This window comes from Pundamilia nyererei, unplaced genomic scaffold (assembly GCF_000239375.1).
Source record: "Pundamilia nyererei isolate P.nyererei 1_Seehausen unplaced genomic scaffold, PunNye1.0 scaffold00107, whole genome shotgun sequence".
In the NCBI taxonomy this organism is placed as follows: domain Eukaryota; kingdom Metazoa; phylum Chordata; class Actinopteri; order Cichliformes; family Cichlidae; genus Pundamilia; species Pundamilia nyererei.
The window spans coordinates 497,846-518,155 of NW_005187508.1; the positions used below are offsets into that span (position 1 = coordinate 497,846).

Below are 20,310 nucleotides of genomic sequence, written 5' to 3' on the forward strand. Positions count from 1 at the left end.
TTTCATAAATTGTAATGATTGACCCAGTTTCTTGAGTTTTTTCTCCTTCATAACAAAAGTTAGCGGATCGATCGATAAAACGACACTCGATTCGGCGCCCTGGCTCGCACGCGAAGAGAGCGCTTTGGGCGTAATCAGTCGTATCTAATCGATTGCCGGTTGCCAAAAAAAAGAAGAGAGTCCAAACTTCTAAAGAAGTCGCACTACAGAAGAAAAACTAAGATACTGCTAACAGAAGGCTTTAAAACCACTTTTTCCAGGGCTTACAAAAATGTGACTCGTCTCCGAACAAAGTTCAGAAGTCGAAGTTTCTTCGCAGGAGAAAGGATTTACTTAAGACAGTAAGTTTTCCTCCTGGTCATCTGATCGGACAGAAGAATGAGGACAAACAATGGCAGAGACCTACAGGAAAGCCGTGTAGCCTCTGCTCTGTTGTACTTAGCCTCGATCCCATCCGCTGTTACGTGTAGGCAGCACGGCAGCTGTTTTCGCCTTTTAAACTAATTCGAAAGTGGTGGAGTTACTTTATGTAGTTTTTATGTAGTGTAGCATGTATGAGCGAACTTTAAACGTTTAAAGGGAAATGCTGTGATTGGTGAGAGAAAACTCAGCAGCTGCTGAGTTAGTATTTTCACAGGCTGTTTCCTGCGGTTTGAGGGATTAAAAATCCATAAAACATTCGTTATTACTCTTAAATCACAGTGAGCATCCGGCTACAGGACCTCAGGGTGTAAGAGGGAATCACCATGGCAACACAGTTTACCATCGACGATGCGTTTGTGCTGGAGGGAGATGAGGAGGGGGTTGTGACTGACGGAGAGCCGCAGGGATGGAAGGACAGAGAAGGAGGAGAGATGACATTTGGCCCTTTGAGTTTCTCCAAACCTCAGAATCATCCCTCACCTGCTGCTGCCGCCTCCCCTGAACCCACTAACCTCAAGTATCAGGTAGCATGCACACAAGAGATACAAAACATTGTTTGCATTTCTGTTTTCATGTTGCTGTTACATTTCCAGTGAGAGGCTGTCTAATTCCTTTTTGATTGGTATCAGTTTTAGCTTGTAGTGTTTTTATAACAACACTACGAATTCGTAGCTACAAACTCAAGAATTCAGCAAGTCCCTGTGAGCAAGGAAGACAGCTAACTTATCATTTTTAGGACTGAAAGAGAAGATCCAGGCTTAAGGTGGGCAGCAATCGGCAGCAGCCAGTGAAATGAAACAAAAGAAGAAAGAAAACAAGAGCATGAAAAGATGGCAAAGAATAAAGAAGAAAAGAAATAAACCTTGGGAGCACACAATTTTAATGACGTGTAACAATGAGATGATTTGAATCTATGTGGAGTGAAAGAGCAGGCTTCACGAGAGCTTCTGCTAGCAGCTTGAACATAAAGCAGCATTTTTTTAAAAAAAAATTTGCATTACCTCATCTAGCTCTGACTGTAATCTTCAAAAAAGGAAATATTTCAACCTTAAAGAAAGGAAGAGAGAGGGTGTCTGTCCACAGCCTAAACTGGGAGCTATTTCCACAAAAGATGTGTCTAGTAGCTCAAGGCTCTGCCTCCCATTATACTCTGGAGAACTGTAGGAGCCACAAAGACTGACACTGACAGCACAGTGCTGTATTAGCACAACTTGTACACACCAATTATCTGTGATCTCTTTGTGCTGTTCTGCTGCAAACAGATATAGTTACCAACACTGAGAAAAGTTTAAGAAAAGTAGTGGTGGTAGATATTGTTTATACAGTAAAAGCTGCTCATTTTAGCCTGTTGCTAGGTGGTTGCTAGGCACCCTCATCCTTCCTAATACTGAATGCATAATTAAACTTTTGTGGATGTGAATGAGACATTATTGCAATGAAATTAAAACAATAGGATGTTTTTACAATGTGTTATAGGAGCATAAAAGTTAAAACTGGTCATTTTGTGACTGGCGGTAGCTAGGCAACATAATAAAATCATAATATGTGATATAAAAAACAATTGGCAGATGCCTAAGTTGGGCTTGTGTGCCAAGTTTGGCTGTTCAAGTTATGAAAGTCAAGGAGGGATTTATGGAAACACACATAGATACAGTAAGTTCTGGTAAAATGGAATCTGTAAGATGTGATGGAGCTGGGCTGTTAACCGTGTGAAAAAAACTATTTTAAACGTGTCACAACATATTTGTGAAGGCCAGTGACTCTTGTAGATTACTGTTCAAAAGTCTTGAGCTGCCCTTCATTTCTATTTATTTTGCTTACAAGCAGCAAAGTGGTGTTAGGTATTAGTTCTCCAGTTTTTTTTTCTCCACTTTACACTGCCTGCCTGAATCATTCAAGGATAAAAGCAGTATCTAACTCCAGGCATGAGCCTGTACTGTGTCTACACTTAACAGACAACTTAGCAAAGAACCAGTTTTAAATGATATTTCCTGGCACTTCATTCCTAGCAGCCTGTCACACAAACACATAATTTGTTCCCATTTCCTCTGGCGAATATATGAGCAATGCCAGAGATAACACAGTTTAACACAATGAAATAAACATTTGGCACCAACAAGAAGATTCCTAGCATGATGTGCAGTGTGTCCTCAAAAATAAAACTGGACAAACTGGGCATGTGTGGACAAAAGAAGAAGTGGGAGGTCTAATAAATTTCTACAGCAGATGAACATATCTGAAAGTCATGTCCTTAAGAAATAGGAAAAAAAAAACAGCGACTATAATAACAGTATTACTTTTGCTTCCTCTCTGCGAGCTATACATTTTTCTTTGCCGTTTATATGACATCCACCATCTCCTCTTGTTTTAGAATCTGGAAAATGAAGACGCCTTGGGCAACAATGGGAATTCCTCTTTCAATAACTTCTTCAAAATCAGGTGGGCTCTGTAGTTCAGGCGTGATTTTTCTTTTCCCTGCTTCTTCTGTGAATGTGAGATGAAGCGTGTTTCTGCTTTCTCCACAGTGACCCTGCAACGCTGTCTTACTGCAGCTCTCAGTGGTCCTTCAGCACCTTGAGTTCAGTCACGCAGCTTTCTGCGCACTGCTGCGGGTAAGTTCGGTCTTCTCTCACGGAGAAGCATAACAAACACGGTTACTTTAAAAACACGTTTCGCCTAGGTGGGTGTCCCATCCGCTGGTGAAGAAAAACAGAAGGGTTGTTCTCTCTTCATTCCTTCTCCTCATCACTGGAGTTGGTAAGTACATGTTTTTGTTACTTATTACGTATGAAACACACAAACCAGAACAATTTACTGAGAGAAACTTGTTTTTCACATGTTTACCTGATTCATTTTGGCTGTGGGAGCATCACAGTAACACGGGCTGCCTGCTCCCACTGTAGATGGTTTAGTGATTTTAATTTAATTTTGGTTTTAAACTCAAAAGAATTGCTAATCTCCAGTTAAATGACTGCAGTCGAAAAGGACAAACACACCTCTTCTTTCTGATTCTAAGTTCACTTCAAAATGACGCTCTAACATTAACACAAAGGCACCACTCCAAATAGTTTTGCAATGCTACACCAGGTAGTTTGTTCCGTGTTGTGTCAGGCAATGATAGTCTTGGCACTTTGCACAGTGAACTTTGTCCCCCTGCACTGATCAACAGATTATGACAGAGTTATTGCCGGAATAACCAAACTAATAAAAACACAACCTTTCAAACCTATAATGTTTGTGCTGTTTTTGTTTTAGCTCTTATTTTCACAGGTATTGGCATACAGCTCAATCCAAGTGCAGGTAAGGAAGATAAAATATTGACATGCAAAGCATTTAGACTGTTGTTGTTGTTTTTTTAGAAATGCATGTTAGTCCAAATGCAAGCATACACAAAGAAGCGCGTCACTTCTCAACTTCTATCAAATCATAAACAGACCAAACATGAATGAATGCAGGACTTATATAGTGGATTAAATAGTATAATTCAGAATGGAATGTTTTTATTAGAGTCCATTAGTGCTGGTGTGCTCTTCCACAAGTGGGAGGATCTCTGTGTTATCTTGACACACAAAAGAACACACAGAAAGCTGCCATAGTCCTTGCCTGCTACAGGACAGTATAGTTCTTAGTCCAGATCTCACAGTCTGTCTGCTTTTACGACTGGAGTGACAGAATCATAACAAGAATCATGTACAGTGGGCCTTTTTTGCTTGTTTCTTTGTTTTTTGTACCGCCTTATGACAATTAAGGTGATAATCCAGCCAAAGTAGTCGCTCTGAGGTTTTCAATCTCCTCCAACAACCACTACCAACCAGTCAGAAAACACATGTTTCCCTAGCAACCGGTGGCTTTATTATATCCATGGTAGATAACTGTCCTACACTTGAAAGTGAAAAGTGCAAATATTTCATGCTGACTGACCTTAGTGCATAGGGGTCATCTCAGACTTGCCATGATGGTATTTGTCTCAGTCAGCATCTGCTTTTGTTGAGAACAATTTAACCCTCGCTCAGCATCTTCAGCATCTGAACATTTTTGGGGGGTTTTGTAAATAAATGATAACATGGTGCATAATCTTTGTAGCAACTAGTTGGCCGACTTCCCGCTAACCTCAAACTCCACTGAACCTCTTTAAATCCTCTTTTTCTTGGATGCCTGGAGGTTTTACTTTATGGTTACACCTGGGGGAACAGCCACCCTGATAATTTAAATTCAGCTGAAAAGTCCCTCAGTTTCTGGGAACCGAAGGAGCATTTGCACTTGGAAATGACAGACGGCTTAAGGTTTAGGCTGTAGACGGTGATCACAAGTTCACCTAGAACACCAAAAACTTCCACTTGTCCTCTAAAATAACTTCTTCAAGCTTACGCATTGTTACTACACACAATGTTGTCAGCAGAATGTTTGTAATGTAGCAACAAACCTATACAAGAATCACTGTTTCTTACTGTCAGGGAAATCTTTAGTTAGATCATTGTAAGTGTAGTATGGGTGTGAATAAAGTTCATAGTCGTCCACAGCTGTGTATCCCTCCACATTATACCTGCAATGTTTTGCAGACAGGACAGGCTTTGCCACATTGGAAAAATCTTGTGGAAATAAAATATCTTTTTTCCAGTAAGTTGACCATTTTTTCTGAACCCTCCATTACTCACTGTGTTTCTATCTTTGGCCAAATGGAATTCAATTGGTTGGTGATTTCAGTATGTCTTTGTGAGCTGGGTGGATACTGTGATGTGTCGTATCCACCCTTGCTTTTATGGACATGAGCTAACATTGGATGATTCATGTTAGCAAACATTGCATTGTTTTTCTTGGCCTTCATCTATTCATATACTCTTGTGGTGTGTTTGCAGGTGGTTGAATAACTTAGTTCGTGTTGCCTTGCAGTGCAAACTCCTTGCGTATGAAGTATTCTTGGTTAATATCTCTTGTGCTAAATCTGAAGTATTACCAAACAGCAGATGAGGATCTGCTTCAAGGAGCAAGCTCTTCACCTTCTGCCTTACCAGACATTTGAATTTCGTTATTTATGCAGGCACGTGATGAGGCACTGATTTAAGGGGCGCTTGATTTACTTTTGCTTTGTACTCAATTGACAGAACAAGCATTTGCAGCACTGGTCAATCATGTTTGTGATTGAGTTTCAAATTTGGTTAATTGTGCAGCCCTAGTGCAATGCTCTGACTGCATGCTTGCGATAAGTTTGTATTGAATGAGATCACACTTCACATTCCATATAGTGCAGAGGTCTGCTGGGCCCGGTAGTGGCTCTGTGTGTCACATGTTTAGCTATCTTGAACCTCTCTTGCCTTGTCTTTGATTAGTAGTGTCCCTTTTGTTTTTTCTGCCTCCAAACCTCTAAAAAGCTGAGTGTTCAATACTTCTCATCTTGTATTTCTGTCCAAACCCTGCGCATTTTATCAAGTATCTATATGTTCAGAACTGTTATTCAGAATTTCTTTGGCTGTACAACCAGGATTCATAATGAATTAAAGTCTGTCAGGCAAGTTTTAAAAAGTCTTTTCAGATCAAATGAGCCTTGCTTTTCCCCTTTACAAAAATCAGCACCTCCCATTAAATTGGTCTACACATTCCACGAATATCAGCTTCAAATGCTCACCGCGAGTTAGGCACTTTAAATTAGTCGTGTCTGCCTTTTTTGTATAGAGTGTCTCCTCTCCAGCTTGAGGCAGAAATCAAGCAATTAATGTGCTCTTTGGGATGAGCTCACCCACAACATATTAAGAAAATGTCACCAGAGTCAAAATAGATGAGATTAGATCAATTTGCCTTTCATAAGCAGCTACAGGAGCAGGTGCATCTCTGCAATTAAGCTGTAAAATCTGCTTAAGAACTTTCGTTATCTAAAGTTGACTGGGCATACTTCCATAACCCCGAGTCCTGTTCAGAGCAATTCATGCTCTTATCACTGCTCCCAAGCCTTTTCTTGAGCATCATCACCACAAGAATTGTGGGTGGGTGGGGGGAGCTCTCTTACCCCCTTTTTTTTAAGTAGAGAATTTTGAAAGTTAGCGACACATTATTAATCACATCTGCATCAACTTCTGTGCTATTTTGTCATACATTAGTTGATGAATTATTCTACTCACCCCTTTAAGATTTTCTTTAAAATGTACATCTGCTAAGTCACCATCTGCCTCCAAATGAACTAGCATAATAGTGATTGTGCATACGGCTCAAGTATTGCATTATTTAGTAACACTTTATAATCACAAAGAGAGTATTTACCCTGTAACTAAAAGGAATTCAATGTATTTAATTTGAAATTACAATATAATTATATACTTAAAGGTAACAAGCCAGATTTTTACAGGAAACAAAGCAAAATTATACTCTGCAAGTAAATTTAAGTAGGGTGTAAATATGTTTTTAAGTACTGCATGAGTAATTTTAAATGAGTAATTTTGTAGAAAAACAAGTTAGGCAAGCTCAAGCCGCTGCATAATATGGCTCAAGCTTGTCTGTTTGTTTTCCCACTAAATTGCTTACTTACTTAAAATTACTTACACACTACTTACATTTACTTGCAGTATAATTCGTGTGAAAAACTGACTCGTTACCCCCTTATTCTTGTGTAACTACCTTTAAGTATTTGTGGGTAAATCTAATTACAGTGTCGTTTTAAATTCAATCCAATAAAATTCCATCTAAGTATAGGGGCCTTTAGACATGTACTTTAAAATGTTGTAAAGTATGGACTATTTTTTCTGTGACCATTTCCTTTTTTCAAGTGTTTTACACTGTTCAGACTCCTTTCATGTGCAACATAAAATGAGATCACATAGTGAAGGAAAGAGGCCAATTATTTCCTGGTTTGTTTATGAAAATTACAACAAAATTCTGTGAGCTGTAGTTATAAATGTGGTTTGCTGTTCCCACAGGCAGCTGGCAAATATCACAGATTGAGCTACAGCTGAGATCTTTGATACCACCACTTAAATTTTGCCTAACTAAACTGAAAGTACCATCGATATTGATGGTTGTATATTAGGAATTTGCAGTTTGGCTGTTTCTGGTGTCTATTTCTCCATTTTTACGCCTTCCTTTCAGCCACATAATTTAAAATCATAAGATATTTTTTCACCTCCTTGTTCACACCTTTTATTAATGTTGTTAGAAAACTAAGCATTGATTTCCAACAACAACGTGTTAATCTTGCCAAAAGAGTAGTTTGTCATTTTCAATATTTATGCAGCTGTAGCTTCAGATTTACTGTACAGGCAAACTTCATCAATCCTCTCATTTAACTTAGCATTTCTAGCTGTTTCAGAGCATGTAAATGTTAAATGGACCGGTAGTTATGTAGTACTTTCTTAATCTAATTAAGAACTCAAAGCGTTGTGTGTGTTTTCTCTTGACTGTAGCTAATAAAACTGTCCCCACAGGTATTTCAAGTGCTATTTTCTTCATTCCTGGATTTCTTCTGTTTATCCCTGGAGGTAATTTTGTTCATTTTATCTCTTAAACCTTTTACTTGTCTTTTTATGTGCAAAGCTTTGTTTTGATGAATGCTAATATTGCCATTCTGTGTGTTCGCCCGCAGTGTACCATGTGATTTACATCAGCTGTGCAGTCCGTGGTAGAAGAGGCTTCAAACTGTTCTACCTACCTTATTTTGAAAAATGAAATTTCATGTGACCAGACATGTTCAGTACATTTCTTTCAACTATGATACAATTAATGGTATTTTGACACTCATAAGATATATTGACCTGTTTTTTGGTTTGTTTGACATATTGACCACTCCTACTTTTACCACTCAGCGCCTTCGCTATATTTCCACTCCATGAACTGACATTACTGTATGTGTATACCAAAAAGACCACCGTCTCGCCTGTGTATTCTGTTTTAAGTGAAAGATGACTGTGAAATTACAATAAAATGTTGTATATTTTAATTTGTGTCAGTTGGTTTTAATAAGAAGCCATTCATTTAAATCATGATATATTTCACAGTATATTTAAAATGTAGCTGTTATATAGTTCAAAATCAGGCATTTACCTCTGCATCTGTTATTGAGTGCATTTTTCAGAGAAATCTATTTTTGACCTTCTGCTATTTCTTGGTTCTAAGAACATGTTTGTCTATGACTCACTCCATTCATCCACTGTTCTGAAAGGTATTACGCACTTATTCAATTTGTAAGGCTAATTGAGAAGTAGCTTTGGGTCTGCTTTTAAAGGCTGATGGATCAAATCTATTTAACAGAAGCATTAGGATTGCACAAAAACACACACACACACATATATACATATATACAGTATATACATATATATTTGTTATATACAATTTCATGGTCCAAAGTTTGGATATATGTAATAATTGCTGTTAAATTTACTTTAAATTTAAATGTAATACTTTCTTTTTAAATGGTCCATTGACCTACTTCCAGCATGTTTCTTTTTCAGATTTTGAGGCCATGTTTGAACATGTCTGAAAAAGCTATTAAGGATAAAAGCCTGAAATTTGATCTGAACCGGGATACATCAAAAAATGTCTATTGCCTTAAAATATAAAAAAGTCCCATATTTGAAAAAAACTAATAAACTTCACATTGCAAAAGTCAATTAGTGATAATTTCTGAATGGTATATGGTTATATTCCACAGTAATGTAAAATGAAACATGTAGAATACTTTAACATAAAATTTTTAGTCACAAATATAACAAAAAGGTTATTTTCATTATACTTTTATGCTGGCAAATATTACAAAATGCACCACAAAATAAGTTAATTAAATCTTAAATCAGTAAAAAAACAAACAAACAGTAGATACCATTTCTGGACTTACTGCCCTGGAGGAATCTCATCATTCAGCTTAAATTTAAAATGTGCTTAGAGACATTGGTCTTGAGCAGTAGACCAGTCCTTGTATCTAACCATTTTTATAGATTTTTATTTAAAATACTGACCTATGAATCCTTCAAGCATAAAAAGGCACCTAAATCAGTCAGTGTCAGGTCTACCTGTAACAGACAACTAAGCAAAGAACCAATTTTAAGCCTGTGATTAACACACGTGATTTGATGCCATTCCCTCTGTTAAATCTACAAAAAATTCCAAAGTGCATTAATTTGTTTTTCACATAAATTAACATCATATTAATTAGAGTATTAATTGATAGGACAATAAAAGGAAATTTGGTAAGATTTAGAGGAGCATATGCTGATCACATCTTTTTTTAATGAGCAGAAGTGACAACAGCACAGAGCAGGTGAGAATAGAGAAGATGAGGCATGTGGCATGCACATTAAAAAACAGAGGTAGTGGAGAGGTGAAGATGAAGAGAGAATCAGTACTATAGAAAAGAGCTAGAACAAGTTTTCAGAGCTCACATTTGCCATAATTCAAAAAGTGGCCAGATCAGATAAGACACACATAAGACATGACACCTGATTTGATCCTTGTACATTTTTAATAATAATGGATTGCATTTATATAACGCTTTTCAAGGCACCCAAAGCGCTTTACAATACCACTATTCATTCACTCTCACATTCATACACTGGTGGAGGCAGCTACAGTTGTAGCCACAGCTGCCCTGGGGCAGACTGACAGAAGCAAGGCTGCCATATCGCACCATCGGCCCCTCTGGCCAACACCAGTAGACAAGTAGGGTAAAGTGTCTTGCCCAAGGACACAACGACCAGGACAGAGAGCCCAGGCATCGAACCGGCAACCTTCAGGTTACAGATGCGATTCCCAACCCCCTGAGCCACAGTCGCCCCGTTTTAAAGCAAACTGATAAACCTGAACTTTCTTTTATTCATTTAACCTTAAAACAATATAAAAATATAAAGTCTACACATCTAGTAAAAATGCATAAGATGTATGAGTCTCCAACATTTCAAACATTACTCTGGATGCTTATAACTTAGTGAATGTGGTGTTTCTAATAGGGTGTTACTCTAGGACAGATGGGTTTATGGCTAGAATCACAGTATATCTATTATAATGAATTGAATTGCAGCACTGTGCTACATATACTGCCACTGGTTTGGTACTTCAAGCCTGATCAGACCAGTTATGAGTATGACAAACCAGCAGGCTTTCTGTAGAGTGTGCATCTATGAAAGTAAGCTAAACAAGCACTTGAATGTTCAGGGTTGATTTAATTGACTCTTAAAAAGAGCAATTGGACCCAATAAACAGAAACTATTTCCATTTACATTGACAATAGATTATTCTAAATATCTAAATCTCCAGTGATCCCAGTTTTAAAAAGAAATAACAGCAATAATAACAAACCCAATGAAGGACACTTGGGTTCTGCTGCTTTCCTGTCATACTGGTCAGAAAACTGCTGAGCCAGGAGTAAGGTAGCACTTTCTTAAAAATAACAGGGTTTTTGGTGATCTGCACTGATGATCACTCTGTATGAAGCTACAATGTTTGGACCATTATGATGAGAAAAAATAGTGGTAATTCACAAAAATGATGAAGTCCATCTGCTGGAGGCTAGCAGGTAGAGTGTGGGAAATCAATGGGTTGCAGACTTTCACATCCACACAGAGGAGGAGAAATAACAGATAAGCATGGTGTGTATGCTGCTGGCAGTGTGTTTGAGATAACTGTCATGCTGAAAAATGAAGCTGTTGCCCATCAGATGCTTTCCAGATTATATTGCATGGTGGGTCAAAATCTGATGGCACTTTTCTGTGTTCATATTCCCATCAAATGTGGCACGATCTTCAACATCACTGGCTGAAATGCACCGACCACGACAGAGGCTTCGCTGTGTTTTACAGATGGCTGTACCTCAGCCTTTTCTCTCTGGTCTCCTTCCTTCAGAATGGCTTCCTGACAGCCACCCTTCCAGTTAGACAGTTTCTGATGAGTCTTCAGTCAACAGTAGATGGATCAATTAAGAATCTCTCAGGTCCTGTGTCAAGTCTTCACTGGATTTGTTTTGTGCTTGAATGATTTGTGGGTCAGTGTTAAGTTACTTAACAAACAAACAAACATTCCTCTAAAAATTGTAAGGTACAAGGTCTGGACTGAAAATGAGTAAAAAACTTTAAAAAAAAAAAAAAGCAGCCAATGTCTAAAGAAAATCTCTGAAAGACCTGCAAGACACAATTAAGTCTCTCTCCTCGGAAGGAAAATATAAAAAGGTGAGGGGGTGGCTCAAGACTTTTGCACAGTAATGTACATAGAGAACTCATAAAAAGTAAAAACATATGAAACGTTTTGTGTGTGTTTGTAATTAAAACAAATACGTTGCATTATTCCTATATTCGAGAGCGCCATCATCTGGCGACATCGGGACTGTTCTTACCAGGAGGTAATATCAATGTAATGAAAGCGTAGCTAAATAATAATCTTATTAATCTATTTATTTCGTTATTTTGCGTGTTTGTTTCTGAGCATCTACAATTGTAAACCATTACAGCTGTTTTTCTTTTAAAACGAAAAGCTCGCGCTAGATGACGCCCCTAATGACGTCTTACGAAACGACAGCACTCGCGAAAGATCGTGATATCTCGTGAACTGAGAGTCGACCGAGGATGGAGGAAGAGGCTCGCAAGCTTCTCGCGGAGGGAATTAAAAAGAAATTAACCAGTCCCGGTAAAGGAGACTTGTCGACCTTTCCCAATGGAACTAAGGTAAGACCTCCGGCCCCAGCGACTGATCGGGTTCAATCCAGGCTTTAGTCTGAGTAACGCGACGAGGTACGTTAGCTAATGCTATCGGCGTTTATACCTTTGCTAACACTTTGGACTCGAGTCAGTCCGAGTTTTTGCTGTATCGGACGCTTCTGTGTACACACATCACCGACAAGCTAGAGTGTTTTGTCGATTTATGGTGATACAGTAGTAGACGGGGTTAGGATCGTTTTAGGCCTGGTTCGTTTCCCCCCCCCTCTGTTTCATCTGATGGAAAGATAGGGGCGGGAACAGGGCGGCCTGTGTTTGTGAATTCTGATTCGTCGAGCTCTCACGTCAGTCAATTTTTCATTTTTGTGATTGGTCACAGTGTGATACAACGCAGACCTTTACAGATATGTCATTTGGGGGTGCTAATTCTTCCTTCTTTTAGGTAATAACACCATTTCCCTTTTTATGATCAGGTGGTCTTTCACTACCGCACCAGCCTGTGTGAGGGCACCGTGCTGGATGACTCCAGAACCATGGGGGGCCGCAGTAAACCCATGGAGCTCATCCTGGGCAAAAAGTTTAAATTGGCTGTGTGGGAAAGACTGGTCATCACTATGAGAGAAGGAGAAGTTGCAGAATTTACCTGTGACACCAAGGTTGGTAAGCTGGTGATACTGGAATTGATTGGTTAAACAGTTCATTCTTCCTCAGGGCTGATTGTATCTCCGTCTCATTCCTCAGCACACAGCACTTTATCCGCTTGTGTCCCAGTCCTTAAGAAACATCAGTGTTGGTAAGGACCCTCTGGAAGGCCAGAGGCACTGTTGTGGCATTGCCCAGATCCACTCGCACCACTCTCTGGGCCACAAGGACCTGGATCATCTCCAAGCCAATCCACAGCCACTTGTCTTTACTATCGAGCTGCTGGAGGTGAGCAGGAAGGAGAGCAACATCAATGGTGGTGCTGGGTTGGGTTCCAGTAATAGCACCAACACAGTACTTGAGTTTTTGTACATATATATTTTTGTATTTTCTTTATTGATTAGGCCATTAAAGATTGTGCTGTTAGTCCAAAGTGACACCTTAATTATGCTTGTTTGATCTTACCAGTAGTCCAAACTTAATAGAGCTTTTTTTTTATTCACAAAACGTCACCACAGCAGGTAGCTCTGCATGTTTGATTTGTCAGATTTTTAAATGTGAAGGATAATATTATTATTTTATTATCATTACATTATCCATTAAGTAGATCAATGACTAAATGAGCTAAAAGGCAGCAGAATCTCACTTGTCAAAAGCTGGTACTGTAAAAATGTGTTATTTTTATATGAAAAATGATTATTAGAATAATTTTCAGTTAATTAGCTATAAATCAAATAGTTGTTTCAGCCTGTATTAACTTTGTATTAACTGTAAAGATGTTTAATCTATATGATGAAATATTTTCAAGCTTTTCATGGGATCATGAAAAAGGAAAGAAAATACTAGTGAAAAATATATTTTTTTCAAATTTCTTCCTCAGTAAATACACTCATTATATTCCATTAATAGGTGCATCAAATATACTAAATATACTTCATGTGTCTCTCTGCCTGCCCAGGTTCTTCCTCCTGGGTCATTCCAGCTGGATGTGTGGGCCATGACGGATGAAGAGAAACTCAGTTTTGTGCCTCAGATCCACGAGGAGGGCAACAAGCTCTTCAAAGAGGGCCACATCAGTGAGGCCAGAGACAAATACTACAATGGTATCGCCTGCCTTAAAAACCTACAGATCAAGGTTGGGGGACAGTCATGCATTTTGTGCACTGATAACCATGGATACATTGCTGTCATACATTTCCTTCCTTGAATATGTTTTCAAGTGGAATTAAGATGTGTGTCTCTTGTCATTTTGTGAATACTTTGTGAAATCTTTTATTCAGGAGCAACCTGGAGATGAAAGTTGGTTAAAGTTGGACCAGATGATCACAACACTGCTTCTCAACTACTGTCAGTGCCTCTTGCTCGAGGGCCAGTATTACGAGGTCATCGAACACTGCTCGTCCCTTCTCTTCAAATACGAGAGTAAGGCTGCCTGACTCAAATTTAGTTAGTTTGCACCAATTTCACTGCTGACAGATGACACCACTTAAATGTTAGCGCAGGGCTCTAGACTAACTTTTTGCCATGGGCGTACCGGTACGCCTAACTTTAAAAAGTTAGGCGTACACAAATTTTATAATAATTGATATAATATAATGTGTTTTTCTGGATACACTGTGCTTTTTCAGCATTCAAAGACACCGTGTCAGAGCACTGTCTATGAATTTCAGAAGGATCAGGCCTTAACTTAACAGAAAAGTTAGCAATAGTTCTTTTCCTATTACAGCTACATCCACTTCTGTCGTGCCTAGGCTGCTCACTAGGGCTGGGTATCATCACTGATTTCTATAATCCATTCGATTCCGGTTTTCAAAGTCCCGATTCGATTCAACTTAGCCTCAGACAGTCAGAAATATTATAATTCTGATCATTTATCAGTACTGACTTCATCAGAATTGTGAACATCACAGCAGATGCCTTTGTGTGAAAGTAACTGAGAATAAAACACAGAAAAACATGAAGGAGATTTTCCTGGTCTGGCTTTTTATAGCAGATACCCTTAAAAATATCCTACAATGTTCTGCATATAAAGTTTAAATTTCTTCAGTATTGAACAACAGAAAAAACAGGCTTTCTTGTCCGAGGTCATTTAAGTGGAAAAAAAGAAAAGAAAAAGACAGCAGCCACAGCGCTGTAAACAACGGTAGACTGGTGGGTAATAAGCGAATGAATAATACAGAAAACAGAGATTGAGAATCTGGCGTTTCTGGCAAAACATAGTTATATTTAAAAGCTGATTCAGGATTTAATGAATTGATATCGCTTTATTCAAGCTACTCACCTCCCACTTCCACCTGCACTTTCAACTGGACCACGGCCAATCAGAGAGGTCCTGCCCCTTACTATCTCTGATTGGTTTAGTCCACGATAGGGGCAAAATGTGTGTCTGTTGTTGACCACAGGGAAGGTTGCAGATTTTTTTTATTTTTTATTTTTGCTACCTGAACAGTTGGTGGCACAGGTGCAACCAAATTTTTTTTTTTTTAGTCGCACCACTGAAAAATTTGGTCGCATTTGCGACCAAATTGGTCGCACTCAAGAGCCCTGTAGCGTCTTGCTTAATACAGTATTAGTTGCTTTCTCCCTTTTGCCTTTCTGTGGCACATCATCGTTGCTAAGAAACTTGGTAAAATACATCTTTTAATCTTTTTTTTTTTTTTTTTTTTTTTAAACAAATGTGACTCTGTTAGAGTCAGTTTTGTCAAAGTTGTCGCAGATTGCATAACTTCAATTATTTACCTCTTACGCTTGACTCTGACACCGCCACAACTACTAGCCTCATCGTCAAAGATAAGTCGCACCTCCTGGCTTAGGTCTGGAGCTGGGTCAGTGGATCACCTGGTTCCACCTCGTGGCCACAGATGCAACCACGCATCGATGTCATGCCCATGTCCTCCGATCCACTCCGGGGTATTACACAGAAAGTTGAACAGACGCAGAAACCAGCCTGAACCTGACTGATCGTATCAGTTGTGGTTGTCGTATTAGTCTTGTTTTTTTTTTCATTTCTATATTAAAATGGTAAAATACTGTTACTATTTTTGGCATTTATTCTTTACCATTTGGGAGTTTTATCACCAACATAAGGGTGCTCAGCATAATAAAATAAATCATTATATGTAGGTTATTTTACTTGTGACAGCTGATTGCTTCACAATTGCCCTCTGCACATACAAACACTAAACTACATCTCATGCCATACAAGTGAACTGTGCAGTTGTTCAGGGTTATTATGGCATGGAAAAGCGTCTCACTGTCATTAATATTATTGGACGCTGCTATTCTCGTTAGCTCATCCGTCCGAAGGATTGATGTGATGGCAAGGCACAAGAATTGCTCCTCCTGCTACTGTGGTAGTCAGATTTTAATAAAACGAGTGTTTTCGGGCCTCCTCGACTTCTCAGTGGATTTAAATTCTTGTTAGGTTTAGAAAAAACGTTCTTTCTGCATGTCACACATTACAATAATTTGCAAATTGTGATGGGTAACAAGCCAGTTGAGCTCCTATCTAATAATGATGTGTATGTGTTAGTCCCTGTAGAGAAATTACTCCTCTGCATTTAACCCATTCATCCAGTGAAGCAGTGGGCAGCCACCAGTGCAGCGCCCGAGGAGCAGTGGGTGGCTACAGTACCTTGCTCAGGGTTACCTCAGGGTAGCCGTTCAGTGAATTCGAACCCCTGACCTTCCAATCATGGGCAACCACTTTACCTACTGAGCTATCCCTGCCCTGTGTCACCAATGTTGTAGTTTGAATAGCTGTTCTTCCTCCTCCTCCTAACAGACAACGTAAAGGCCCTTTACAAGCGCGCTAAAGCCCACGCTGCCGTGTGGAACGAGACGGAGGCGCGAGCCGACTTCGCGAAGCTCTTGGAACTGGATCCTTCTCTGGGGCCGTCTGTGGCCAAGGAGCTGAAAACCATGGAGGAGAGGATCCGCTCCAAACAGAAGGAGGAAAAGGGTCGCTACAAGGACCTGTTCAACTACAACACGCCACCAGCTACTGCCACTACAGTCAGTGCAGTTTGAGTTTTTCCTAATTGCACTGATCATATTCACAGGCCCGCAAGTGAGGAGCTTGTTTTGTAAGTAAGTCGTATTGTGTTTTAATGAAGCGTGTTATACTCTTTCCTTCTTGCAGGGTTGAAGTCTCGATGAGTTGGACTCGAGAGGATGCCTGTTAATTTCAAGATGGAGGAGAGAAACAGTCGGTGCGCTCGGCGTTTCACTTTTATTCCATCCAAGCCAAACACCCAGCCACGGGTCGATGCGCAAACAAAACTTGCATTGCAGCTTTAGTCCTCTAAATGTTAAATTAAGATTTCGATTTGAAAATGTTTATGTTGTAGCTGGAATTTAAAGTGAAAACCCAGTTTTTTTAGAGGACTGTAATGTAAGGCACAGCCATTAATTCAGTCTGTAATATTAATGTAAAGGAATGTTGGTGTTTTTTTCCATTTACCTTCTTAAAGGGAGCGTTTTCCTTTTAATGATCAACTCATCTGCAATTTGGGAGCCCATTACCATGATCAAAATGATCAGAAAATCTTGTTCTTTTTGGACAATCATGTATCTCATCTTTGCCTCGCACCCCCTTTTCTATTATGGTCACAGCCGAATCACCATGACTACATGATACGTGGGCCATGAAACGTAACCTCTGCGACAATCTTATAAAACACTTTCATTGTCTTTGCTTTCTACTGTGTACTTATTTCACGTATGTACTAAATACTACCTTTATTTTTATGTCAAGATGTACTCTGCGCAAACTCACAGTATCTCATTCACTTGCTTAGAAAGAGCTACTCTACTGTTCATGTGAAGCAGTGCGTCATTTAGCCCAAGCTTGCCTGCAGTGACATGTTATTGAGGTTGTGATTGTGGAACTGTAAATAAATCTGTGTTTATCCTCAGCTTTGTGTTTTGTTAAATACGGCCTATAGAGCTGGATTTATTAAAAAAAAAAAAATTGGATGTTTTCTATCAATCAGAAGTCTTGAGTGAAAAAACAAACTGTCCTTGCTCTTTAAATGTTTTCTAGATTAAGGCCGTTAAGTTTAATTTCCGAAAAATAAAGAAATAAATCTGCCAAGTATGTTGTCAAAACACTTATTTCCAAGGTCAATAAACATTTTAACTACTTTTATAAAAACAAAAAACACTCCATTGAAAGATGTTGAGTCACATTTGTTTGATAAAACCTACTGTAACATCTTAAAAACCTAAAAAGCATTTTACAGTTTATTTTGTGATTTTTTTTTTATTTTTATTTATACATACCGAATCTCAAAAATCTGGTTTACAAAATTTCCATACTAACAAACTGACATGAGATATACAGAGTTCTTGGGAATGAGAAACGTCCGATGTGTGTTTACAAAATATGGAAAACAAAACAAGGGTGAAAGGAACAGGAGGATATTCAAGATGTACAGAATAACAGAAAATGCTCATGGGTTGAAAACTGGATGTTCAAAATCGACACAGGAGCACTGGTGCAGTGGAGACATCTTTAAAAAAAGTCAACTTTCTTGGTCAAATCCCATTGTTGAACAAATATAAACATTCCCATCCACTTTGATATCCCCAACTTGACCTAAAAATGTGCTGAAATTCCCCACATTTTTAAAATAGATATAAAATTTTCTGTTTGCGTACGCCCAACGAGTTGCAGAAAGTTTGTCTTTACCAAAACGGGCGAGGGGGAAATGCTGTGAACAGATACAAGGGGGCATAATGCACCTCTAAAAAGCCAGTGGAAAGAGGAAGGATTTAATTTATAATAACAAAAAAAAAAAAAAAAGGTTATAAAACATCGAATGGGGATCACGATGTGGGCAGGTGTCACAGGAAAAAGAGTGCCAGTGCCAGGTGGAGGGATTTGTCCAAAAGGTTATGTGCGGGCGCTTCTCTCCGTCTCTGCAAGACACTCCCTGACCAGTGCACGGGCATGGATTATACCTGTATGACACAAACACAAGGCAAGTTTACAAAAAAATAAAGAAATTTAAAAAAACCTCAAATACAACAAACGCAACAGTCATTACTGCCAAGTTAGAGGTCTCTCATTAACCAAGAAAACTGAGTTGATTTAACCCATAAAAGTATTTCAAAGAAGACCCGCTAATGTTGTTTTCTTACCTACCTAATTAATGAAAAATTGTTGTCATTTCATATTCCAGCTATAACTCAAAAACACTTTTTGGCTATCATGCCATTTAAAATTTTAACTTTCCTTTTATACTTTTAATAAAATTCTAGTTTTTGTGTTTTTACCCCAAACTTCCTGCATTTGTTTCCTATGGAATTACCCTATATTCTTACAAAGTGTGAGTGTCAGGAATATATTTTTGTGGACCACAAAGAGTGCAACCACTTAGGTTATTTTACACAACAAGAACTAACACACAGTTTATCCCCAGTGATTGTGTCACTGTAGACAAACGCTTGTGCCATTCACGGGAAGGTTCAGATTTTTACAATATAATCCAAACAAGCCCGTCGAGTATGGCCTAAAGATCTTCTTGGTTTGTGATGCACAAATCTGGACTCAACAAAATGGTGGATGAAAATACCAGAGAAGGGAAAAAAAGCACAACTGATCCTGTTCCACAATAAGACCAAAGGAGGTGTAGATACTGTGGATACACAAGACTTCTGGAATGATGCATTTTGGACACACAAGACTAAAGTGGAGATATTCTGGGTAATGCACAGCACAACACAAATCAAACACAGCATATCAGCACAAACATCTGTCTTGAACTATCAGAGTGGTGGAGGTACAGAACAAATCCCTGCAAACTTCAACGAACTGAAGCAGCTTTGTAAAGAAGAGTGGGATCATTACTCCGAAGATATGAAACTCAGCCATACAGAAAATGAGAACTTATTTTTAGTTATTGCTGCTAAATGTACACAAGCTACCAAATAATAGAGTGTACTTATAGTTTCACAGGACTGCACAGTCATGTGACAAACCTTATCTTTTAAATGCATGTATGCAACTCAGTTTCACTAAATTCTTCACTGTGCCCCACACTTTGACAAATGTGTCTTAGTGGATAACTGACTGTGATAACTTCCAGCTGTCATGGGGGGCTTTACCTGGCAAATTTCTTATAAATGTGTTTATTGGGCTTTAAGTCTTCAGCTGGAGTCAGAGACAATTTTCTTTATATAAAAGGATAATAACAGAGCACTGTTACTGCAGCTAGTAAATAAGCATTTTCAGAATAAGCTGTGTGAAATCCACATTCACCAAAGAGCTAAGAGAAGTGAACAGTTCACCAGTCTTCCTCTGATTCCATTTGCATAATAGATGCATTAAAAAAAAAACAAAAAACTTCACCCCACCCCCCAAAAACCGAAACAACAACAACAATGATCTGAATCCTACTGACATGCACTTTTGACTACTAAAACATACCTCTCTTTAGCCTCTCCATAGCGCTCTTGCTCCCTGCGTACGTGGGCCTGATCTCACGGCTCATCTCCTCAATGACAGACAGGAGCTCACTGTAGGTGGACCCTTGGGACACTTTCACAGGCTGTTTGGGAAAGTAGTAAAAAACGTTAGTCATGTCACAGTTCCACATACACGCCAGACATGAATGAAAAA

The 20,310-nt window shown here is 38.8% G+C and overlaps 3 protein-coding genes across 3 annotated transcripts in view; 2 read left to right on the top strand and 1 right to left on the bottom strand.

Annotated features, from left to right (window-relative positions):
- Nucleotides 1-98: 98 nt before the first annotated feature.
- On the top strand, nucleotides 99-8,330 carry tmem134 (transmembrane protein 134). The gene is made up of 8 exons (XM_005741092.1): nucleotides 99-341; nucleotides 703-947; nucleotides 2,795-2,862; nucleotides 2,949-3,035; nucleotides 3,104-3,180; nucleotides 3,679-3,723; nucleotides 7,833-7,886; nucleotides 7,991-8,330. The coding sequence occupies exons 2-8, from the start codon at nucleotides 747-749 to the stop codon at nucleotides 8,071-8,073; spliced, it is 615 nt and encodes a 204-aa protein (XP_005741149.1). The 5' UTR covers nucleotides 99-341; nucleotides 703-746; the 3' UTR covers nucleotides 8,074-8,330.
- A 3,570-nt stretch (nucleotides 8,331-11,900) lies between these two features.
- aip (aryl hydrocarbon receptor interacting protein) lies at nucleotides 11,901-17,784 on the top strand. The gene is made up of 7 exons (XM_005741094.2): nucleotides 11,901-12,053; nucleotides 12,518-12,700; nucleotides 12,786-12,974; nucleotides 13,645-13,821; nucleotides 13,967-14,108; nucleotides 16,471-16,700; nucleotides 16,828-17,784. Exons 1-7 carry the CDS (start codon nucleotides 11,955-11,957, stop codon nucleotides 16,831-16,833), a joined length of 1,026 nt encoding a protein of 341 aa, XP_005741151.1. The 5' UTR covers nucleotides 11,901-11,954; the 3' UTR covers nucleotides 16,834-17,784.
- A 110-nt stretch (nucleotides 17,785-17,894) lies between these two features.
- The window catches only part of cdk2ap2 (cyclin dependent kinase 2 associated protein 2), a 6,694-nt gene continuing 4,278 nt past the window's right edge, over nucleotides 17,895-20,310 (bottom strand). Inside the window, exons 4-5 of the mRNA XM_005741093.2 lie at nucleotides 20,119-20,239; nucleotides 17,895-18,650 (exon numbers count right to left, since the gene is read on the bottom strand). Of these exons, the coding sequence (XP_005741150.1) occupies nucleotides 18,583-18,650; nucleotides 20,119-20,239 (189 nt within the window). The 3' untranslated portion in view covers nucleotides 17,895-18,582. The remainder of the gene's footprint in view (nucleotides 18,651-20,118; nucleotides 20,240-20,310) is intronic.